Genomic DNA, 22,512 nt, shown 5'->3' on the forward strand with positions numbered 1-22,512 from the left:
ACAAGTATATACCAATGGATTTTGATAACATCCATAAATGTATGGAAGCATCCACTAGTCTCTGCCAATGGATTTGGATGCCATCCATAAATGTATGGAAGCATCCATTGGCTCTCGCCGAGAGGTTTTCCTTGGAATAAAAGAAAATCTAATACCCAAGGGATCAGCTCAACTGGTTGTCACCTAAAGTTAGGCATTTGGCTAATTCCATGCCAAAAAATATCCAGTCTAAATCCTCCTGGATGAGGCACACTAGTCTATCCCAATGGGTTTGGATGCCATCCAAAAACGTGGAGAAGCATCCCTAGGATTTCCCACAAGGTTTTCCTTGGAATAAAAAAAATATATAATACCCAATACAGATGTGGTTAGGTACACAACGAGGACCATAATATCATACGGCAAAGCACAAAAATAACAAACAAGAAAAAATTAAAAGATAAATAATATCAATCTGTGAATGAAAAACTTCAAAACTCTTATCCTCGCATCATGCACAGCTTAAACCATCTATACTCCCAGTCTGCAACGCAATCATTGTTTATAAAGCAACTTGGAGAGGACTTACAAACAATTAACTGGTACAAATATAAACAAAATTATAAATAATATATGTTTTTAAGCCTCTGAAATGCAACGGTAAAAGATTTTCACAAAACAAGAGATATGGACTATTTCTCACAATTGTATTCCAAAATGTTTGACAGATTGCATCATTTCAAAACTGTGCTCATGGTACAACCCAAAATAACAGATGTCATGGCAGAAGACATAACAACAAAACTACGTTTTAACAAACTGCATCATTCCCGAACTTTCCACATGTTAAGACCCAAATAATATATTTCAAAAGGAAGCATACTACAACAAACAAAACCATATGGAAGAAAAAGGAAGGTTTCCTAAACAGACAATAAATAATAAATATTCAGTCAAAACATTTCAAGGAAATGTAGATACTCTCTCTTGTACACGAAAGATCCACCGCTACCCAAGAAATATTTCACCATTTTTAGCCAGCTGAATGGAATATTTTTACATTTCAGAGTGCTAACCAAACAAGAAACACTATTAAGGAACTTTCATCGGTCAAGGCCTTAATGAAAATGAGTAAAACTAGTGAAGAATCCTTAGCCACCATGTTCTACGAATTTTAAGCTAGAAATTTGAAACTTAACGAACTTCAACCCTAGCTGACTTCAAGCTGCATTTTTTCGAATTTATTTTTTAGAAAGAAAAAAGAAAAACGAATCCATAAAACCTATCCTAAACCCCTAAATTGTTAACGAGATATTGTCTTTTCGAAATATATGCTTAATGTTGGCATGTAACTTTCATTATATGTTTAATGAGGCCATGGAAAATATAAACTTTCGAAATTTTTGAATTATATAGTTTCTTGAACTTAATGACAAATTTTATCACATAGCTTCGCATGGCTGAATTCTTGCCAACTTCATGGTTGCCAAACTCAAACCCAGTGATTCGAGAAGAAAGCACGGCTGAATTCTTGCCAACTTGAAGGTTGCCAAACTCAAACCCGGTGACTCAAAAGGAACTACACAAAACATTTATGTCCTTAACAATGCTATCTACTGAAATCATTCCAAGCCCCAGAAATACATCCATCGTTTGGTAACCTTCATTAAGAAGCTATTAACTTGCACATTGTTTTCTCAGAATTGAAAAATCAAAAAGCAACCATCTATTCACACCTACTATCGTTATTAAAAAAATCCACATGCTTCCTTTTATGTTCATTATTTCAACTGCTTCCTCCCCACTTAAGCTCAATAAGGCAAAATATGATATATTCTCATAATCGTATGACAAACCTGAGATATGTTGTACTTCCAGCTACTCAGAGCTGTCAATCCCATTGTGCCAGCACTCCCACCATGGTATGCATTTCTAAGTGAAATCATGTCATGATTACCACTGTATAATCGAGCCATCAATGTGGCTAACTCATTCGCTTCTGATCCTGAATTGACAAAGTAAACAACCTGCATGGTTTTCCATGTTAAAAGACAGTAAAAATTAGTACAGCAACTAATAATAGTGAACAAAAAGAAAAAATCATATATACTGCAGTGAATCATCGAAGAAATTGATCATACATATTACAGAGACTTAAACTAGAATGCAAGCTGTCAAAGAGTTGCAACCCTACCCTTGCAGTTTGGAACATTTTGTAAATGTTGTAGCGTCTTTATTTCTAATATCTATGTTACGAGTAGTATCAATTAAAGTACCAGAAGAAGAAACATGGGGAGTACCCGGAAAGCAACTGTTAAAAAAAAAATTAAAATTTAAGAAAGTAATTTGTCAAACCAAGAGAATAACTCAGAAAGGGCCCAGCATCATTTAGTTGATACCTATCAAAAAATAAAATCCAGAGTACACAATTCATCTGAGTTTAGAGGAGTTTATACAACAAGAACCTTTGTCTGAGCCATCGGTGTCAAAAACATCAGGAAGAATTGCTTTTGTTCAATAACAAGAATCCCAACAAGTGACAGGTTTGTCGTAGACAATGATTTCAAATACTCGGAAGCCAAGCCAATCAGACCTTGAGGTGGTTCTAGATTATGGTTGGTAAGAGGTCCATGGATTGAGATCTAGATATATTTGAGATGTAACAGTGGTACACTCAAAACTATCTTATAGACGTTCATTAGTTAGATCTGGATATATGAGCCATTTTACCAGAAAATTCAACAAGGGACTCAAACTCTATGGATAAAATGATAAACTCAAATTCTAATAAATTTTGCTCTCCTGCGGCTCAACACATTTCTGTCAATATTGGTAATCTATATTAGGCTTATGATTCTATGAAGCTGGAAATGAGCAACTAGTGAGTTTAAGTTGATTACAACTGAGTAATCACCACAGCATCCACCTACAGATCATCCAATGTCCTTTTATATTACTCCAAGAGAAACTAGTGAGTTTAAGTTGATTAAAACTGAGCAATCACGACAGCATCCACCTATAGATCATTTAATGTCTTTTTATATTCCTCCAAGTGATGGTATCATTACGATGCAAGCTTCTGAAACTGAGAAATGGCATAAGGCTCCAAAATGGAAACAGTTTCTAAAACAAACATTGACATGATGTTTTAGAAGGGAGTTGAATATCCCATTTTATATATCTATTAAACAAACACAGTGACAAAGCAAATACTGTATCTATAGATATTTAAGAATTGGTTCAAGATATATCCAGATAAAATTGACAGTTAAGCGTGTTCTTCCTACATTAGTAACAGGTTGGCTGATCTTTGGGGCAATATACTATCATTCAGCACATGTTAATTTGTATCAAAGTCCCCAACAGACAACGTTCTTTGACTTCAGAAAAATAATTGTTGGTGAAGAACATTGTCTCAAGCTATTAATTCATTTTCATTGCATCCGGAAAAGACTGAAAAAACTGTGAAAAAAAATTCAAATCAAAAGAAATGCATGCTTTATACAATCTATTTTTTAGCCAATCAAAACACTGAATGTTTAACAGAAATTTTATAGAATAGTTGTCGTGCAAGCTCTACTTGATTAGTCTTGAATTTCCAGTGCATACGTTCCAAATCAGTTGTACCTGTGTGCAGTCATTTAGTATTGGGCATTTTGGTCCACTGCTATCAAAAGTTTCAATCAATTCTGCTTCTTTAGCATACACATGGATAGAAAAAAATGATTATAGTACCACGGTAACAAATGATGGTGCTAAAATGTTAATAGAATATCCTTGCTGTAGGCTTTCAATCACACTAGATTTTTCTTGCTTATATGAATATAAAGTGACTGTATTATGACTTGAGCTTTACTGCAAGGACCTAACCAAACCCCTCACAATTCTAGAAATTTTATTAGGCACCGAAAGAAAGCCAATGGGTCCAATGCTTATTAAAATCTTACGACTCAACTCTGTCATCCAAATCACCTAGTACTTTAGATCACAGTATCCAATCCATGACATTCACGCATATACCCCATAAAATTTCACAAATTAGCACCTGGCTGACCTCTGAACAGCTTCCAAATGCTAATTGATAAGATACAAAACAATACTTTTACCACTGCTGTCATCAAACTTTGGTATTGAGAGGGAAGACCTTGAGATTTCCGGGCATTTTGGAAGCTAGTGCCTCTGCAAAATCTCCTATTGCATGATGAAGGTATATTGTTGTAGCATGCTGTAGTAATTCATTTTGATTCCTGATGGCTTCTAGAATATCTGGATGGCAATGCCCACAGGAAACTGTCACAATACCTGCAAAAGCATCAAGATATCGACGTCCATTCTCATCAAACAGGTACTGCATCTTCCCTTCAACAATGTTCAGCTGCCAAAAAGAAGTCAAGGTATCAGAACAATGATTATTAGCATCACTTATTGTTTGAACAAATGAATCCTCCAGAAGCAACTTAAGTGAAACAAGCAATAGAAAACACTTAAAAATGAACACTATTCCTCTCAAGATTAGCATGACAGAAAGTGAACAGAGCCCAAAACAACATCACACATATCAATCATGGACTCCAATATCTCGTGATCCATCAGGAAAAAATCAGGTTAAGGTTCTCTAAACAAGTTTAAAATCAGCAATATTAATTATTTGTGTAAGCCTTTGCATGGTGTCTAAACAAGTCAAGCATGTCCTTACTCACAGCTCACGGAATCTCTCTTATGTAATCATACTGGAATGATTACTGGGTTGGTATTATCATGGAGCTTAGAATTTGGCAATAGCTTCTATTATGAAAATGCTCCTTTTATTAGAGAGATGAATATTAAATGGGCTTAATAGCATCTGTTATGAATATGGTCCTTTGTATTACAGAAATAACAATTACACTAGTTCATATTTTTCCCTAACACTGAGACAGGCCGCTGGTAGAGAAAAATTTCATTCATCCTCATGTCAAAATCTCACCTTAAACATGGATCAAGACATTATGAGTTCAAGAGTTTATCTGCAAACTGTCCATTTCGCATTATGTCACCAATTTCATGTAAGGGGCACTTCATATATGAGCAAGCTCATAATAGGGCTACGCTGGGACTATGCTTGAATGAGGAGAGAACTATTCATGGCAGCCAAGGTAGTTCTCTCAGGATGTGTGGATCTTTCTTCCAGGCTCTTTTCACTGCATCTCACCTCCATATGACAAAAATGAGACTGGAAGAGCCTCTCAGGGTCAAAGTTTTTCACATTGCAAATTATACAGCATCGTGCTAGGCTGCTTATGGTATTATTAATTAAGACTGTTAGTATAAAAATAATTTATAATCAAAATATAAATAACAATAATTAGGTGAGGCAGCAAGGGTAGTTCCCCAACCGTCTTAATATTGTATCGAAAGAAAATGTCTAAGGATCTCCAGGAGAGAAAGGAAAAGTGGGCTTCAATTTTTCAACCACTCAACCTTTTTATATTGACAAACATTTTAGATACTAATAAGATCCTTGCTGCTGGTTTTAACAATATTTGCACTGTTGCCAATTGAGCTTTTACAGTGTAGTTACTAAGATAATCAGGATTATAAGGAAAATACTAGTGAGATATGACTTATCCCTTTTTTCCTAAGCCGCATTTGTTGAGAGTAGATATCTCACATCAATGTTCTTGCACTTCCAGTCTGTCATCTTCACTTACAGATTTAATTCCCATAGCAATCTGCACCTAAGCAAAGGGTAATACTTTTCACATTACACTTGCAATCTGTTGTCTTTAGTCACTGGCTCAATTTCCATAATGATTTGGACCTAAAGTGAAAGGACAGTTGGCTCATAAGATTCCTAGTGGTATAATTTGGACATCGGCATCATATCAACTCCACTGGGGAAATTCATATGGACTGTTGTTATTTTAATTATCTTTCAATTTAATTTCAGTAACTTTGAGTTCCTAAAGCATTTGGTATGGTTTGCAATGATTTTATATCCACACACGAATATGGAATTGTATTGGTTGCATATATTTGACATCATACTGCACCTCCACAACATCTTAGAAAAATTTAGACAATGCAGACATGGACCATGTCTATGGGATATTAGTAAAAGGATGCAGATGTTCTCCAGTTGATAACAGTTAGTCCATACCTGCCAGTCTTCTTCCTTCTGTTGCAAGAACCATATGGAACACATGATACATAAATAAAGTATTAAGGCAACATACTGGACCCTTAAATATGCCGAAAAAGGCTAACCACTACAGACTGATAAATACTAGTTGATCATTGTTCTGGAGTGGTTGCTCTCTCGCATCTATGCTCAAGATTCAACATAGTGAGAGAGAAGATGCAAGTGCAATGTTGTTGAAGAAAAACATGATAGGATTTGAGTTAAGAAAAAATTATGAAAAGGTGAACCTTGCAGCCCAATTTTGAACCCCTAAGTCTTGTAGGCTGCTTTGTTCCTAAAGCATTATAAAATTCAAAGAGAAATTTAAGCAAATAATATTTGTTCGATGACAAAAAGGCAGCCTATATCTTGGGCGCAGGGAATTTTTCCAAGCAAATATTTTCTGGCCTAATAGAACAACACATCACACTGCATTGAAGAATGTCATGAAACTGGAGTTCTGTGTTCTATAACCCAGGGGAGATCTTTTCCCTTCTAGCCACGGTTGATATATAAAATATTTATATTTAAAAAACAAATAGCATATGTTAATGTTGTGGACTGATTGGAGAATAACATGCATAATTATTTGATGCGGGATTGGGTTGCTCCCCAAATGTCTTAATCAGGGTATTTTCTTAGGGCCAAAAAATTTTGCCAATTTTCTGAAAAAAATACTTGCCAATTAGTTTTAAAAAATTAATTTTTTACATAAATGTGATTAAGTTTATATATTATAATATTCATCAAAATTTTAAAAGTAAATTATATATTTTTTATTAAATATTTGTAATATTTACATATATATATACACCTAAAATATTATACATAAATATAATATTTGAATCTTCCAAAAATACCATGGTTAAATATGTAAGGATGGAAGAGGTGGCTTAGGCCTTCCACCTTTGACCACTCACTTTTTTTAATACGTACAAAGTTCAAACACTTGTTTTTAGCAAGATTTGTATTGTTGCTAATGAGCCTTTACATTTTACCTATATGATGGATTTATTAGCGATGTTCATGCAACAGTGTAGTTAGTAGGAGAATTCAGATTACTAGGTAAATATTGGTGAGGTTTGGCTTAAATTACTATAACCCTAAGCTGTATTGGTTGAGAGCAATCTTATCAGAATTGGTGGAACTGGTCGGTCCGGCTATTCTTGGTTCAAAACCCGTTAAAAATATAGATCAAGCACTATATTTTAATATTTTTAATATATATATAAAATGTATTTTCATATCATGTTTCCCAAATTATTGTGTCTCAGTATCAAATACATGTTCTCCGTGTCTCGTATCATATCACTTAAACAACTAATCTCATGTCACTTAAACAACTAGTGTGAATAGAATGTGGTAGTGCAAGCATAACACCCAAATAATGCTCAAAATAACATAAAGAAAGAAACCTGCAGTGGTAGTAAGTATACCATTAAAACACAAAACACATGTTCGAGCAGCAGGAGGTTGCACATGCGGACTTTAACCACAGATTTCTGACCGCAGTTGACCTCAAAGGCTGCAGGGCCAAATTTCTGACAGTTTTGACCAGCGTTGATTTCTGTGTTTTTGGTTGCTTTGATTAGCATTGATTTGTTGAACATTGATCAAGTTTGACTGATATTATTTGGATTTAGATTTTGGTACAAATTTTCAGGAAAAATTAGATTGGTAAACTTTATTGAAGAATACTTTCTCCTAAAAAAGTTGTTGGAATTTCTCCCAAATTTAACCTAAAAAGTGCTTTGAGTATGAGAAAAATTTTAATATGTTCTTGTTAAAAGATCCAGGACTGGCTGGCAAACCTAGTGATATCCACAAGAAGCAGCGATGTGTGGGCTGAGCTAGATTCATCCCTGAGGCAAAGACGGAAGGATGGAAGCATGAGCTTACTGGGTGGTTGGACCCTGCTAATCCTATCATGATGGTTCATTGTGTGTCAAATCATGGAAACACCAGTAATTTGGACAACAACTCGAGGTAGGAATGAAAAGAACTCCATCAAGCAAACAAAGTACGAAAAAAAAGCGGTAGCTCTGCTGGAAAAGATAGTGGTCATCTACAAAATTTCAGATAAAGAAAAGCAAAAGGAAGAATCTTTTAAGTAAGAAATTTCCCACAGCATAGAATATCTGGTAAATTTTGTTGCTATTCAACAAATTTATGAGATTATATATTATAATTACATGAGATCATATATTATAATTATATGAGATCATATATCATAATTATTCAGGTTCATAAAAAAATTCACCCATAAAGTCATATATCTATCTATATATAAATATATTATAAATGCCAACTATTATAATATAATATGGCATTGGTGAGACTATATCATGGTTATATCATAACACATTATAACCAATGTGTGCGACTTCCAACCCATATATATTAAGAAAACAAGAGTTTTGAAAGGTATATGTGTTTTAAAACGAGCAAACGAGGTTGAAGGAAATACCCTAAACGAGCAAACGAGGTTGAAGGAAATACCCTATTTTTTTCACCTTTCAAGGATCTACTTCCTACAATATCACCGTTATTAGCGGAACGTTTCAACCAATTAAACTATAAGCCCCTACGATTCTCTCTGCATGCAATTCGCTCACTTCGCCCCCTCTCCCCACCTCTGAATCAATCGCGGAAACATGAGGGCCTCCATCTAAGCAACTCCCCCTTATATAATAATGTATATACTGGTTGGGGCATCCTTGTTCCCTGTTCTTGTGTCAAAGTGCTAAAGAGTTCATTCTGAAAGAATTACTACGCATCTTACTACTATTATTCTCGGGACTTTCCTATCACTACGGATTTCTTACTGCGACTCATCTCATCTATATCCCTTACTGAGGAAGGAAGGGAGAGACCGGATAAGGGAATTTGTTCATCTCGTTCCTCGAGACACCATCGGGTATGGCATTCATCCATGCCCTCATGAACCTAGTTACCCGCCCTAGCCTATTGGTGGAGAATATAAATCCAGGTTCCCATTGTCCCTGCTCTGCCCTGGAATGGATTCTGATCGAGGTAGTGTATGGGATGTAAATCCGCGGAACCACAATCTCTGCTGTCTAAGCTTTGCAATTGGAGGATCCGAGGCCCTGAATTCACACCCGTATTTGGTGGAACCATATATTAAAAAAACAAGAGTTCTGAAAATTGAATGTGTTTTCAAATGAGCAAACGAGAAGGAATAGACTTACAGGCTTCTGGTAATAATAGAAGAGAGAGGGGCCAAGGAACTTCTTCCTCTTTTGCAGAACCTCATCGGCGGAGGGGCCTTTGTAAAGCCGCGGCACGTAGTCGAACGGTGGAAGTTCCAGTTCCCTGACATCTTTGACAGCCGAGGTCCCTGATTGCTGCGATAGCAAACGGCAGCTGCTGAGTGACCACGAGGATCGAACCTTCGGCCTCAGACTATTACTGCCCAGCAAAAATCTCAACATATTTCCCCGTGTAAAATGGAATGAAGCCTCTGCGCCTGAAAGGGAATGAAGCGAACCTCAGGCAGTCTCCACTGGTTTTTATCATGAGCATAAAGTAGCAGGGCATCGCCGGGAAGATTGGATGGAAGTCCACGTTGGTCCGAATTACTCAGAGTCGACTTTTGGATACAAGTCCACGTTGGTCCGACTTACTCAGAGTCCAGTTTCCAAAATTCCAAGAATCCAGTTTCCAATAGTGTTGAAACGTGTACGCGCGGCTGTTGTCGAGCTATAGATTTATTCAATGTTTAGTTGGCATCCTCTTGAAATGTAGATTCATCCCATTTTTAGTTGATGGAAAGTTTTTATAGGATGATGTGTCAGGCTGTTGTCGAGGTATAGATTTTATTCAATGTTTAGTTGGGATCCTCTCGAAATGTAGATTCATCCCATTTTTAGTTGATGGGAAAGTTTTTGATGGATGATGTGTGAAGGGGCCATGTCCATTTCATGACCTAGACACCAGAAATGTGTTCTCCAATCGAATATATTGAATTTAAAATTTAAAATTTAAGGGTTTTTTATTTAAAATAGTATCTTATATTATTAATATTAAAGGGAGGACTAGTTTGTATTGATCATTCTAGTAAATGGCCTATACATTACCTATATGGATTGTTTATCATTTACCGTGCATTATCTATATGGATTGTTTATTGTTTACAATAATTTTGTTTAAAAAAGAGTCTTTTTTCTATGCGTCTATCTCCAATATAGGCTTAATAATATCTTTAATATATCTTATTCTTAACAACATCAATATTTCGAGTAAAGTTTTTGGTAAAAATCACACAAGGGAAACATTTATTTGGTCTTTTACTTGGTCCTGTATCTAGTTCTGATGATGAATGAGATCTTGATGATAAACTATGATGAATCACCTGATGAAGTAAAGTTTTTTGGTAAAAATCACATAAGAGAAACATTTATCTGATCTTGATGATGAACCACACGATGAACCACTTGATTATGATGAACCACACTTGTTAGTGGTTCAAAATGCCACCTGGTTATGAACCACTCTTGTTGGTGATTGGTGATTCGAAAAGCGTGGCCAAAAATTTCTTTCAAAATTTATCTTGAAAGACATTGCTTAAAACATTTATCTTATAAATTCTCCAAAAAAACTCCACCAAACATTGCAAATTTACAAAACATTTAAGCAAAACGGAGATTCTACATCCGTGATGCGTCGTTGTCCTCCAGTGCGTTTTCTTCTTCTTCTAATGTTCGCATTGGCAATTCTACAACTAGTTGTTCCCTAAGCTCGGCTTGTTGAGCTTCTTCATGCACTCCAAGAGGAGAAGGACCCTGCAAACCAATGAATGCCCACTTTGAGAATGCCCACTGCAGTTGTCTCCACTGTCACTTCAAGATCGTCAACCTTTGAACCCAATGAATGCCACTACAATTGTCTCCACTGTCACTTCAAGATCGTCAACCTTTGAACCCAATGAATGCCACTACAGTTGTCTCCACTGTCACTTCAAGATCGTCAACCTTTGAACCCAATGAATGCCACTACATTTGTCTCCACTGTCACTTCAAGATCGTCAACCTTTGAACCCAAAGAGTCCACTTTCATACCCAGATTCTCCACCAACACTTGGAGTCTCTCTAAGTCCTCACACAATTTCGCCAGCTGTCGAATAATCAGAGAGAAATGAGAGCAAGCTTCCAACACTACTTGCTCACCAATTTTATCCATTTTGGCAAAGTCATACTCCAACGTAACCAGATTCTGAACCTTGCTTGGATTTCCACTACCTTCACGACTTAGGGAGGCCATGGAATCAGACAAACAAAAATTAACCTTGATCCTGAACCAAATTAACCTTATCAAGCACGATTTATAGCCATGACTGTTTCCACTTCCCATGTCAACAACCATCGGATCACATTGAATGTTTCTGATCCTTATTTGCATTCTCAATTCACTTATACCCTACAACAGATCCTTCACCCAACACCTAAGCATGCTGCTTGGCTGAATTTACTTAACTAAGATGGAATTGGAGTACTAACCTGAATGATTTTATGGCTCGATTTGAGATCGCATGCAGAATGACACCAATTGTCCTTGAAAATGACATTTTTCCTCCTCATCATCCATCTAGAGGAGCACTTAACTTTAATTACCTTAATCGAGAGTTAACATTCCAAAGCAATCATTACTACAGCACTAACAATGTTAATTAATGTCATGGAAGGCATTGGGACCTGATTATTCCAAGTTAACATTTGGATTATTACGTTCTCCATCCCACACAAACCAAGCTTCATGGTATATGTTGACAAATTGGAAGTAATCATTACCGGAGCATTAACAATGTTAATTAATGTCAGGGAAGGCATTGGGACTCAATTATTCCAAGTTAACATTTGGATTATGCTGTAGTCTAACAATTATGTTTTTTTCCCTGAAAGTTATGGAAATTCCAGCCATATTTTGAAAAATCCAACAAGGATTTTTGTAAATTCAAGTAGGTGTCCTAGACGTTTTTTGATGGTGCTGTAATCTATTTACACCATCAAAAACATGATTCAAACATTGTCTCTATAAAAAAATTTGAAATTTTTTTGCCTGGATTCCACCCACTTTTGGTCGTTTGCACAATTCCTCTGCCTCCATAGACAACTCCTTTGGATTATTACTTCTTCCATGCTACACAAACCAAGCTTCAAGCTTCATGGTATATGTTGACAAATTGGATCTCCTCGATCATGGAGAAGAACCCCTTGTTCAAGACAAACACCTTTTTTAGTTGGCTCGTCAACGCTATGGAACTTTTGGATGGATATCATCGAGTCTCCCATTATAATTATTTGATCAATTCAGTAAAATATTACCTCTCTCACTTCGGCTTCTCTTTGTTATTTATATATTATATAGAGTGGTTTAATGAGTTTTTTTAGGTTCAATGCATGAGACACTTCCAAGGGATTGAACTTCCAATCACTTGGATTCACAATCACTTACAAATATGTTTTTTTGTCAATTGTGCTTTAAAAATAAAAAAATGATTGAATTGAAATTGGTTTGGAAAAAAATACGAAAACTTTTATAAAATTATAATTGGTTTGAAAAAAAAAAAAAAAAAAACTTTTAATATAATTAATAAGTAAAAAAAATAACATATTTATATAATTATTTATTAATATAAAAATTATATAAATGATTAATTTATTTTTGTACTATATTAAAATATAATTAGTTTTTATATTATTTTATTAATAGATTAATGACTGAATAATATAATATTGATTGAATTTAATATTGGGTGAATTTAAAACAGTGAAAACAATAGAATTGAATTTAGTAGTGGGCGAATTTAAAACAGTTAAAAACATAGAAGAAAGTTTTAATATCTCCCGTTAGCGTATGTTGTATAACTAATTATTAACATGAAATAAACTCTCAATTTGTGATACCATGAGGTAGTTAGGGTTCGGTATGGTGAAACTACCGGAGAGTAACCATTTTTTTTAACATGAAGGGATGATATTGAGATAAGGAGAATAGGTGTATCAATATTTTACCCTAACAATGGTTGCTATCATATGCCAAATCACGAAGAAATAGTTAAACTACTTGGAAATTGCCCTTTTATATTTTGATCTCACAATGAATCGGGGCTCAGAGGGAGAGGAATAATCGTTTTTGAGAGGTTTTGGATAATATGTTCAGTCGTTGAGGACTATGGAGTTTTTGTCTTGTTTTATGAAGCTTCGTTTCTGGTGGACATTGTAACAAAGGACAAAGGAAAGTTGTTCCTCAGGAAGCTTCATTTCTGGTGGACATTGTAACAAAGGACAACGGAAAGTTGTTCCTTGGCTGACTCCACAGAGATTAATGGTACTGGGTGGAAGGAGGCAATGTTCAAACTAGAGGGTGGAACTTCATGCAAGAATATGGTTGTATTTTTAGACATGGATCTCATGGTTGTGTATGAAAAGGGCTCACAACCATTCGTTTTCTCCTATGAGCATCGTGTGCATAAAATAGTAGAAATTAATGTGAATTTCTTAAAAGTAAAAACAAGTTTATACACAGTCTTGCTTTTGTGTTAGTGATTATATATACACATATATATGTGCATGATTATTACTACAGATAAAGATTTATTATTATATATTTTTCTTGGTAAAGAAAATATATTATTGCTTGTAGATAAAGATTGTGATCATATATTTTTCTTGCTAAAGAAAATATATTACTGCATCTAGATAAAGATTGTTATTATATATTTTTCTTAGTGGAGAAAATACATTACTACATGTAGATAATTGTTATTACTATATATAGAAAAAGATTGTTATTATAAATATATTTGCAACATTAAAAGATGAGAAACCTTTCTTGTCTTAATATAACATTGAATATGTCTTTTATGTAAGAAAAGATATGATGCATGCTCTTTTCTTAAAAAGGGATTTCGTAGACAATTTTTTGGAAGTGAATATAGATTAAAGAGGGTAATTTGTGAAATATCCTCATAGGTAAGAGAGTTCTTTTGAAAAAGAATACTTAGTTATGATAAAATAAGTAACCTTTCTTGTCTTTATATAACATTGAATATGTCTTTTATGTAAGAAAATATAGGATGCATGCTCTTTTCTTAAAAAGGGATTTCGTATTCATTTTTTTGGAAGTGAATATAAATTAAAGAGGGTAATTTGTGAAATATTCTTTGGAAGTGAATATAGATTAAAGAGAGTAATTTGTGAAATATTCTCATGGGTAAGAGAGTTTTTATAAAAAGAATACTTAGTTACGAGAAAATATAATAACCTATGCATGGATAAAATGCACGGAGATAATATAAGTCGTAGGAATCTTCTTTGGAAATAATATGTTTTTCTTGAGCATAAAAGATAAGTTAATGGTGTTAATTCATTTGCAAGATTTGCAAAAGTTACATGTTTGGCGAGTAAAAAGGTAAATGATTTGTGTGTTGCATATTGGATAGTTTGATTTAATTGCATGGTTTAATGCATAAAGGTTACCATTATTATTATCTTAGTTCTTATGCCCAAAAGAAAGGTTGATTATGATAATTTCTTGAAAACAAATGCATCAGAACTTTGTTATGATACTTTCTTGGGAACAAATGCGTAATAATTGTGTACATAAATGATAGAGAAACTATGTTGGGTTCTTGAAAATAACTATGTGAAAAGAACAAACATGCAAATATGCAGAAGCATAGAAACAATAGTTGATTACCATAGTTGATTACATGTATGAAGATATAACTATTGTGTTAGATATTTTAAAGAGAAACATGGATTTGTAGAACTATTGTGTTAGATCTTTTAAAGAGAAATATGGATTTGTGTGCAGAAAAGAGTAAGTATTATGGAAACTAAAACAAGTAGTTACTTGGAATAAATGTACTAGCTTTCCTTTGTAAAATACATATATCTGCATGCAAGAAATAATGACTAACACATTAGTTCTGGTTTAGAACAATGCATGTCTTTGTGCATACAATAGATTTTGTAAATAGATCTATCTTGGAAAAGATGTTTTCGAAACAAGTAGTTACTTGGAATAAATGTACTATCTTTCCTTTGCAAAATACATATATTCACATGCAAGAAATAATGACTAAAACATTAGTTTCTGTTTAGAACAATGCATGTCTTTGTGCATACAATAGATTTTGTAAATAGATCTATCTTGGAAAAGATGTTTTTTCGAAAAGGGGCTTACATTTGCATGCATGATAATAATGTCTAGCATGAAAAACAAAGATGAATTTCTAGTATCCTTTAAGTGAAATGGATGGTTACAGTGGTTTCCTTTGGATATGTGCATGTCTTTGTGCATATAATAGATTTTGTAAATAGATCTATCTTGGAAAAGATGTTTTTTTGAAAAGGGACTTATATTTGCACGATAATAATGTCTAGCATGAAAAACAAAGATACGTTTCTAGTATCCTTTAAGTGAAATGGATGGTTACAGTGGTTTCTTTTGGATATGAATGTGTGCTGGTGCGAGAATGATCATAGTAATGGGGTAATTATTTTAACATGCTTGATAATTATTTGTTTATACATGCATAATGTTGTAAGAAGAAGCATGTTGTGATATTATATTTACATCTCATGTATGCACATGAATAGATGTTAAAAGATCGCTTTCAAAGAATGATTATTGATTGATTAATACTTTATCTAATCATGTTACCAAAGATTGTTGATGACATCAATGACAAGAAATGATGGTGATTTGTGCAAAAGACAAATTATGTTTAACATTGTGATAGATAAGAACTAATGGTCCATGTTGATGAGTACGAGCTGCAGGATGGTCCACTAATGGGACAATCATGCCACAAGCATATAAAGAGTGGTCATTTGTGGGTAAATGGTTTCATGATCATTGTAATAGCTTTTAGTTGGTATGTTGTATTTCAATTGATATTTCATTGTAATATTTTGTGACAATGGTTAAGGGATATTCCCTTATAAGCCATTGAGTGGGGTGGACACCCTCATGAGCGTTTAATAATAAAATTAAACGTTTGTTGTTTTTCACCCTATGGGGTTTCGAGAGTATATCGGTGTTCAGTGTTAAATGATGTGATTGCTTATTATGTCAGTTTCATGATGTGATTCCTTGCATAATGTGATGTTGATAATGTCAAGTATGTGATTATAATGTGGTTAAGGGAATCATGAAATGGATGCAATATTACATCATACAATTTATCTTAATATACTACAAGAGTGGTGGTTAATGGTTACGAAACTTACTATTCCTCTACTAAAGTTATTTTATGTATTGATGAACATTCTATTTAATGGTTAATGAGAAATGTGGAATTGTTGTTTGGATAATTATCATTGGGTAATTTGTGTAAAAAAAAATATAACTCCCTGTATTTTCATGTGAGCCTTACGGGGTTTCGAGGGTATATCTTTGTTCATGATGTGGTTGCTTATTATGTAAGTTTGATGATGTGATTCATTACATAACGAGATGTTGATAATGTCAAGTATGTGATTAATTAATCTGGTTAAGGGAATCATGAAATGGATGCAATATTACATCATACAGTTTATCTTAATATACTATAAGAGTGGTGGTTAATGGTTACGAAACTTACTATTCCTCTACTAAAGTTATTTTATGTATTGGTGAACATTCTATTTAATGGTTAATGAGGAATGTGGAATAGTAGTTTGGATAATTACTAGTGGGTAATCAGTTTGATGATGTGATTCATTGCATAATGTGATGTCGATAATGTCAAAGTATGTAATAATTTAATTAATGTGGTTAAAGGAATCATGAAATGGATGCAATATTACATCATACAATTTATCTTAATATACTACAAGAGTAGTGGTTAATGGTTACGAAACTTATTATTCCTCTACTAAAGTTATTTTATCTATTGATGAACATTCTATTTAATGTTTAATGAGGAATGTGGAATAGTGGTTGTTAATTGTTACGAAACTTACTATCCCTCTACTAAACTTATTTTATGTATTGATGAACATTCTATTTACTGGTTAATGAGGAATGTGGAATAGTGGTTTGGATAATTATCGGTGGGTAATTTGTGTAAAAAAATTCTAACTCCCAACGTTTTCATGTGAGCCCTACGGGGTTTCGAAGGTATATCAATGTTCAATGATGTGATTGCTTATTATGTCAGTTATTGGTGTTCAATGATGTGATTGCTTATTATGTCAGTTATTGGTGTTCAATGATGTGATTGCTTATTATGTCAGTTATTGGTGTTCAATGATGTGATTGCTTATTAGGCCAGTTTGATGATGCGATTCTTTGCATAATGTTGATAATGTCAAGTATGTAATTAATGTGATGTTGATAATGTGAAGTATGTGATTAATTAATGTGGTTAAGGGAATCATGAAATAGATGCAATATTACATCATACAGTTTATCTTAATATACTATAAGAGTGATGGTTAATGGTTACGAAACTTACTATTCCTCTACTAAAGTTATTTTATATATTGACGAACATTCTATTTAATGGTTAATGAAGAATGTGCAATAGTGGTTTGGATAATTACCGACAGGTAATTTGTGTAAAAATTTTCTAACTCCCTGCATTTTCATGTGAGGCTATCAGAGTATGTTACAAAAGTCTAAAAAATATGGTCACAATAGAATCTCTTCTAAAAAAAATAAACATGGTCACAATAAAATCTCTAATTAATAAATTAATGACAAAATAAACAAATAAATTTTATAATCATAAGAAAATATAAAATAATTTATTAATATAAAATTTTGAAGGCTTGGACAAAATATTACAAAATAAACAAATGAATTTCGTAATAATAAGAAAATATAAAATAATTTAATAATATAAAATTTTGAAGTGTTGCACAAAATAAACAAATGAATTTCACAATAATAAGAAAATATAAAATAATTTATTAATATTTTCATGTGAGGCTATCGGAGTATGTTACAAAAGTCTAAAAAATAAAAATAAAAAAACATGGTCACTGTCAGACCAGGAGTAACTCCAAAATGGATAGAAAAACTGATTCGTGTATTTCATTAGGTAGCTATTGTTTATATACATGAGTGTGACTGAACAGTTCATCTTCTTGATGACTGTTCACATTCCAGTTCACCCATCCGTTGAGGATTAGGTGTCAACATTCCCCCCCTTAATCTGAAGGGATGTTGGTGAGTCCAAGCATCGTTCTGAATCTTTCAAGCTTTTCTCTTCCAAGCGCTTTGGTGAAGATGTCTGCAATTTGCTCATTTGTGGAACAATGACGGAGATGGATTGTTTTGGCCTCAACATGATGTCGGATCAGATGATATTTAGTATTGATGTGCTTAGTACGATCATGGAACTTTGGGTTCTTGGCCAACTTTATTGCAGAGGTGTTATCAATCATGAGTGGAGTTGATTGTATTTGTTTTACCTGCAAATCTTCAAGAATTTTCCTAAGCCACACAATTTCTTTCGTTGCTTCAGCTGCTGCCACGTATTCTACTTCTGTTGTGGAATCTGCTGGTACTGATTGTTTGCGTGATCTCCAGGAGACAGCTCCTGATCCAAGACTCATAGCATATCCTGAAGTAGATACCCCAGTTTCTTTGTCTCCATCGAAGTCTGAATCAGAGTATCCAATCAAGTTGAAGTCGTCCACTTGTGTATACTTGATTCCAAGGTCTTGAGTTCCCTTCAAGTACCTTAGAACTCTTTTTGCAGCAGACCAATGTCCCTCACAAGGCTTTTGCATAAACCTGGAGAGGATTCCAACAGCAAATGAAATGTCTGGTCTGGTAGTAGTGAGGTAGATGAGACTTCCTACAAGCTGTCTATACTTTGTTGCATCCTCAAATTCCTTTCCTTCAATAGATGTGAGCTTCAAGCTTTGTTCCATTGGAGTAGAAAGAGGATTGCACTCTGTCATGCCAAATCTGTTTAACAAATCTCCAATGTATTTCTTTTGAGAAAGAAATATGGATTTTGGATGTTGGGTTACTTCAATGCCAAGATAGTAATGAACATAGCCCAAATCCGTCATTTCAAAACTTTTTCCTAATTCTTTCTTTATGGATGCAATATAGCTTTCAATATTCCCTGTCATTAAAAGATCATCTACATATACCACAAGATATACAACTGTTTTGCCAACTTTCTTGACAAATAAAGTTGCATCATCAAGATCAAAATGATTGAAGTTGAGTTTCAGAAGATGCTCAGTTAGTTTTTCATACCAGGCTCGTGGTGCTTGTTTGAGGCCATACAAGGACTTCACAAGTTTGCATACTTTATGTTCATGTCCTTTCACAGCAAATCCTTCAGGTTGGGACATAAAAACATTCTCTTTTAGATCTCCATTCAAGAATGCAGTTTTTACATCCATTTGATGGACTTTCCAACCGTTCTGAGCAGCTAGTGCAAAGAGTGTTTGGATGGTGGCCCATTTTGCTGTGGGGGCAAAAGTTTCCTCATAATCAACCCCTTCCTTCTGTGCAAAACCTTTTGCCACAAGCCTAGCTTTGTGCTTGTCAAGTGAGCCATCAGCTTTGTATTTGTTCTTGTAGACCCACTTGCAGCCAATTGGTTTGGTTCCAAATGGAGGATCAACCAGCTTCCAAGTGCCATTCTTTATGAGGGAATCATACTCCTTCTGCATCGCTTCTTTCCATTCATCATGAGAAGCAGCTTCTTTGAAGGAAGTTGGTTCAAAATCTGTAGACAAGTTCAATTCACAATCATAAGTAACATCCATATCAACAGGTGAATTAGAGTTATCTACATCACCTCCATCTTGTCGGTTTGTATTTCTGGTTCCTGTTTTTCCAATTTCATCAGGATGAACACTTTCAAGTGTCTTTGTCAGCCACTTTGGGGGACCTTTCTGAGATGGTCCAGGCTGCTCTGTTGATTGAGTTGGGACTGAATCAAGATTGAGTCTCCCAATTCTATCAATTACATCACTTAAAGGATCATCCGGTGTTGGATTTTCATGCAGGGGAGATTGTTCTTCAGAAGAAGATTCCACATGTTGATCTAGTATAGGAATCCCCCCTTCAAGATGTGGAATCTGATTATCAAACTCTTGAAATGATTTTGTTTTTGTGAATCTATCCAAGCGATCAAGTTGCCGCTCAACAACACTGTCAGATTTGGATGATTCAAGAAAAATGACATCTCTAGATACAACAAACTTTTTATTTACTTCATCATAGAGACGGTATGCTTTAGAGGTGTTTGAATACCCCATTAAGATACACTTACGACTTCTAGCACCAAGTTTGTTTCTATGTACCTTTGGTATTAAAGCATAACAGGTGGAACCAAAAATCCTGAGATGTTTTACCGAAGGAACATGTCCATACCACAATTCATAAGGAGTCTTGTTTCTTATAGCATTAGATGGACATCTATTCTTTATATATGCAGCACATAGAACAACATCAGCCCAAAACATTATCTTTACATTTTTGAAGAAAAGCATGGATCGTACCATATTCAAGATTGTTCTATTCATTCTTTCAGCTACACCATTCTGTTGGGGATTATAAGGCACAGTTGTTTGATGTTTAATCCCATGTTGGCGAAGATAGTGTTCAAATTCATTTGATGTATATTCTTTTCCATTATCAGTGCAAATAGACCCAATGAGATTGTGCATCATTTTCAATCCATTTATGAAAATTCTTGAATGTTTGAAAAGCATCAGATTTTTTCTTCAATAAATAAACCCAACACATTCTGGTGTAATCATCAATAAATGTCATGATATATTTATTTCCCTTTGCAGAAGGAACAGGCATTAGACCACATAAATCTGAATGAATGAGTTCAAGCTTCCTATGTGCTCTTGAATGTGAATCATGAAAAGACTGTTTGCTATGCTTTCCTAGAATGCAAGCATCACATTGCTTATGTTTTCTAGGAATTGTAGGCAAACCAGTAACACCATTTTTCTTCAATAAGCGAAGACTGTCATAGTTTAAATGTCCAAATCTAGCATGCCATAATAAACTTGATGGAAGTGTACCTTCTTCATGATGAGAAATATATGAGAAATGTTGTGCATGAGCAGAGGTTCATTGCAGTTTAAGAAGTCTTTCTTCTTCTATTCCCCTCATGACAAGTGAGTGGTCAGATGCCTTTCTTACCTCAAGCTTTCCATCAAACATATGAATGGAGTGACCTTGCTGGCGGATGTGGACCAAGGACAGCAAGTTTCTCTTGAGCTGTGGGAGATATAGAACATGATCCAGAAGAAAGTCTAGAAGACCAGGCAGTTTAAGCCTGATTGTGCCAAGCCCTGATGGCTTGATTTTTGACTGATCTGCAAAGTATACTGCTCCATCAACATTGTCAGTGAAATCTTCAAAAAAATCTTTCCTATGAGTCATATGACAGGTTGCTCCTGAATCAAGCAACCAATCATTTTTCGAAGAAGCAAGTGAAGCATTAAACAAATCTTCATTTACTCCAATGTTACATTGTGCCTCAATATAGTGAGCAGATTCAGGTGCTTTACCTTTGTCTGTATCATCAGTTTTACCTTTCTGCTGGTTTCTTCTCTGCTCAATTTTGTCCCATGGTAGCTTGCATGTAGAAGCATCATGTGATCCATTTCGTTTGCAGTGAATGCAATGCAGATCTGCATTTTCTGCTTGAGAATGTCTGCCCCCCCTGCCTCTGAAGTATCTTCCTCTTCCTCTTCGTCCACCTCTTCCTCTTGTAGAATCTTAAGCAGGATGCTTTTCTTTATGAGCAAGGCAAACAGTCTCTTCAGAAGATTCAGGGACTGTCTTCTTTCCAAAGGCTTTCTCTCTTTCAGCAAACTTTTTCACAAGAGAGTCAAAAGTTATATCTTTAAGATTTCCATTTGCTTGTAATGACTCAAGATAATTGGAGTAGGTAGGATAGAGTGCTTTGAGAAAAGCAATAAGAGGGATATCCAGCTCAACCTTAGTGGATTTAATATCATGCATTGTAGACTTTACTTCAGATGCAAGAGCAAGAGGATCATTATTTTTCAGTTCAAGAGTGAAGAGTTTAATCATGAGCTGAACAGCTTCAAGTGCAGAATGTGAATCATAGAGTTCTTTCAGCTTTTGTAAAGCTTCAAAGGCAGTGGAATATGATGAAATATGACGACTTACTTCTTCATTTACAGATGCTGCGATCAATGCATAGGTTTTGTTGTTCTTGTTTTCCCAAATGACAAGTTCTTTATCTGATGTAGGCTGCACAGGGTCTTTGTCTTCTTCTCCGAGACACACTCCTTTCCACAACTCATTGTAGATGAGGGTGTGTTTTACCATCCGGGACCATTCAGGATAGTTCTCCTTGCCAGTGAGAACTATTCCTACCATAGAGACGATTGAATGCATTC

General features: G+C 34.6%; 1 protein-coding gene across 2 annotated transcripts in view; it reads right to left on the bottom strand.

Moving 5' to 3' along the window:
- Positions 1–22,512, bottom strand: part of LOC149164327 (alanine--glyoxylate aminotransferase 2 homolog 1, mitochondrial-like) — a 67,150-nt gene that overhangs the window by 16,195 nt on the left and 28,443 nt on the right. Inside the window, exons 1-3 of one of the 2 annotated variants that reach the window (XM_089432045.1) lie at positions 9,349–9,872; positions 4,124–4,354; positions 1,836–2,006 (exon numbers count right to left, since the gene is read on the bottom strand). In XM_089432045.1, the coding sequence (XP_089288171.1) occupies positions 1,836–2,006; positions 4,124–4,354; positions 9,349–9,591 (645 nt within the window). In that variant the 5' untranslated portion in view covers positions 9,592–9,872. Of the gene's footprint in view, positions 1–1,835; positions 2,007–4,123; positions 4,355–9,348; positions 9,873–22,512 lie in introns of those variants that run through there. The other variant, XM_089432046.1, reaches the window with a different exon arrangement.

This window comes from Pinus tabuliformis, chromosome 5_1 (assembly GCF_031772625.1).
Source record: "Pinus tabuliformis cultivar Carrire ecotype Pingquan chromosome 5_1, CPIR1, whole genome shotgun sequence".
Classification (NCBI taxonomy): Eukaryota; Viridiplantae; Streptophyta; class Pinopsida; order Pinales; family Pinaceae; genus Pinus; species Pinus tabuliformis.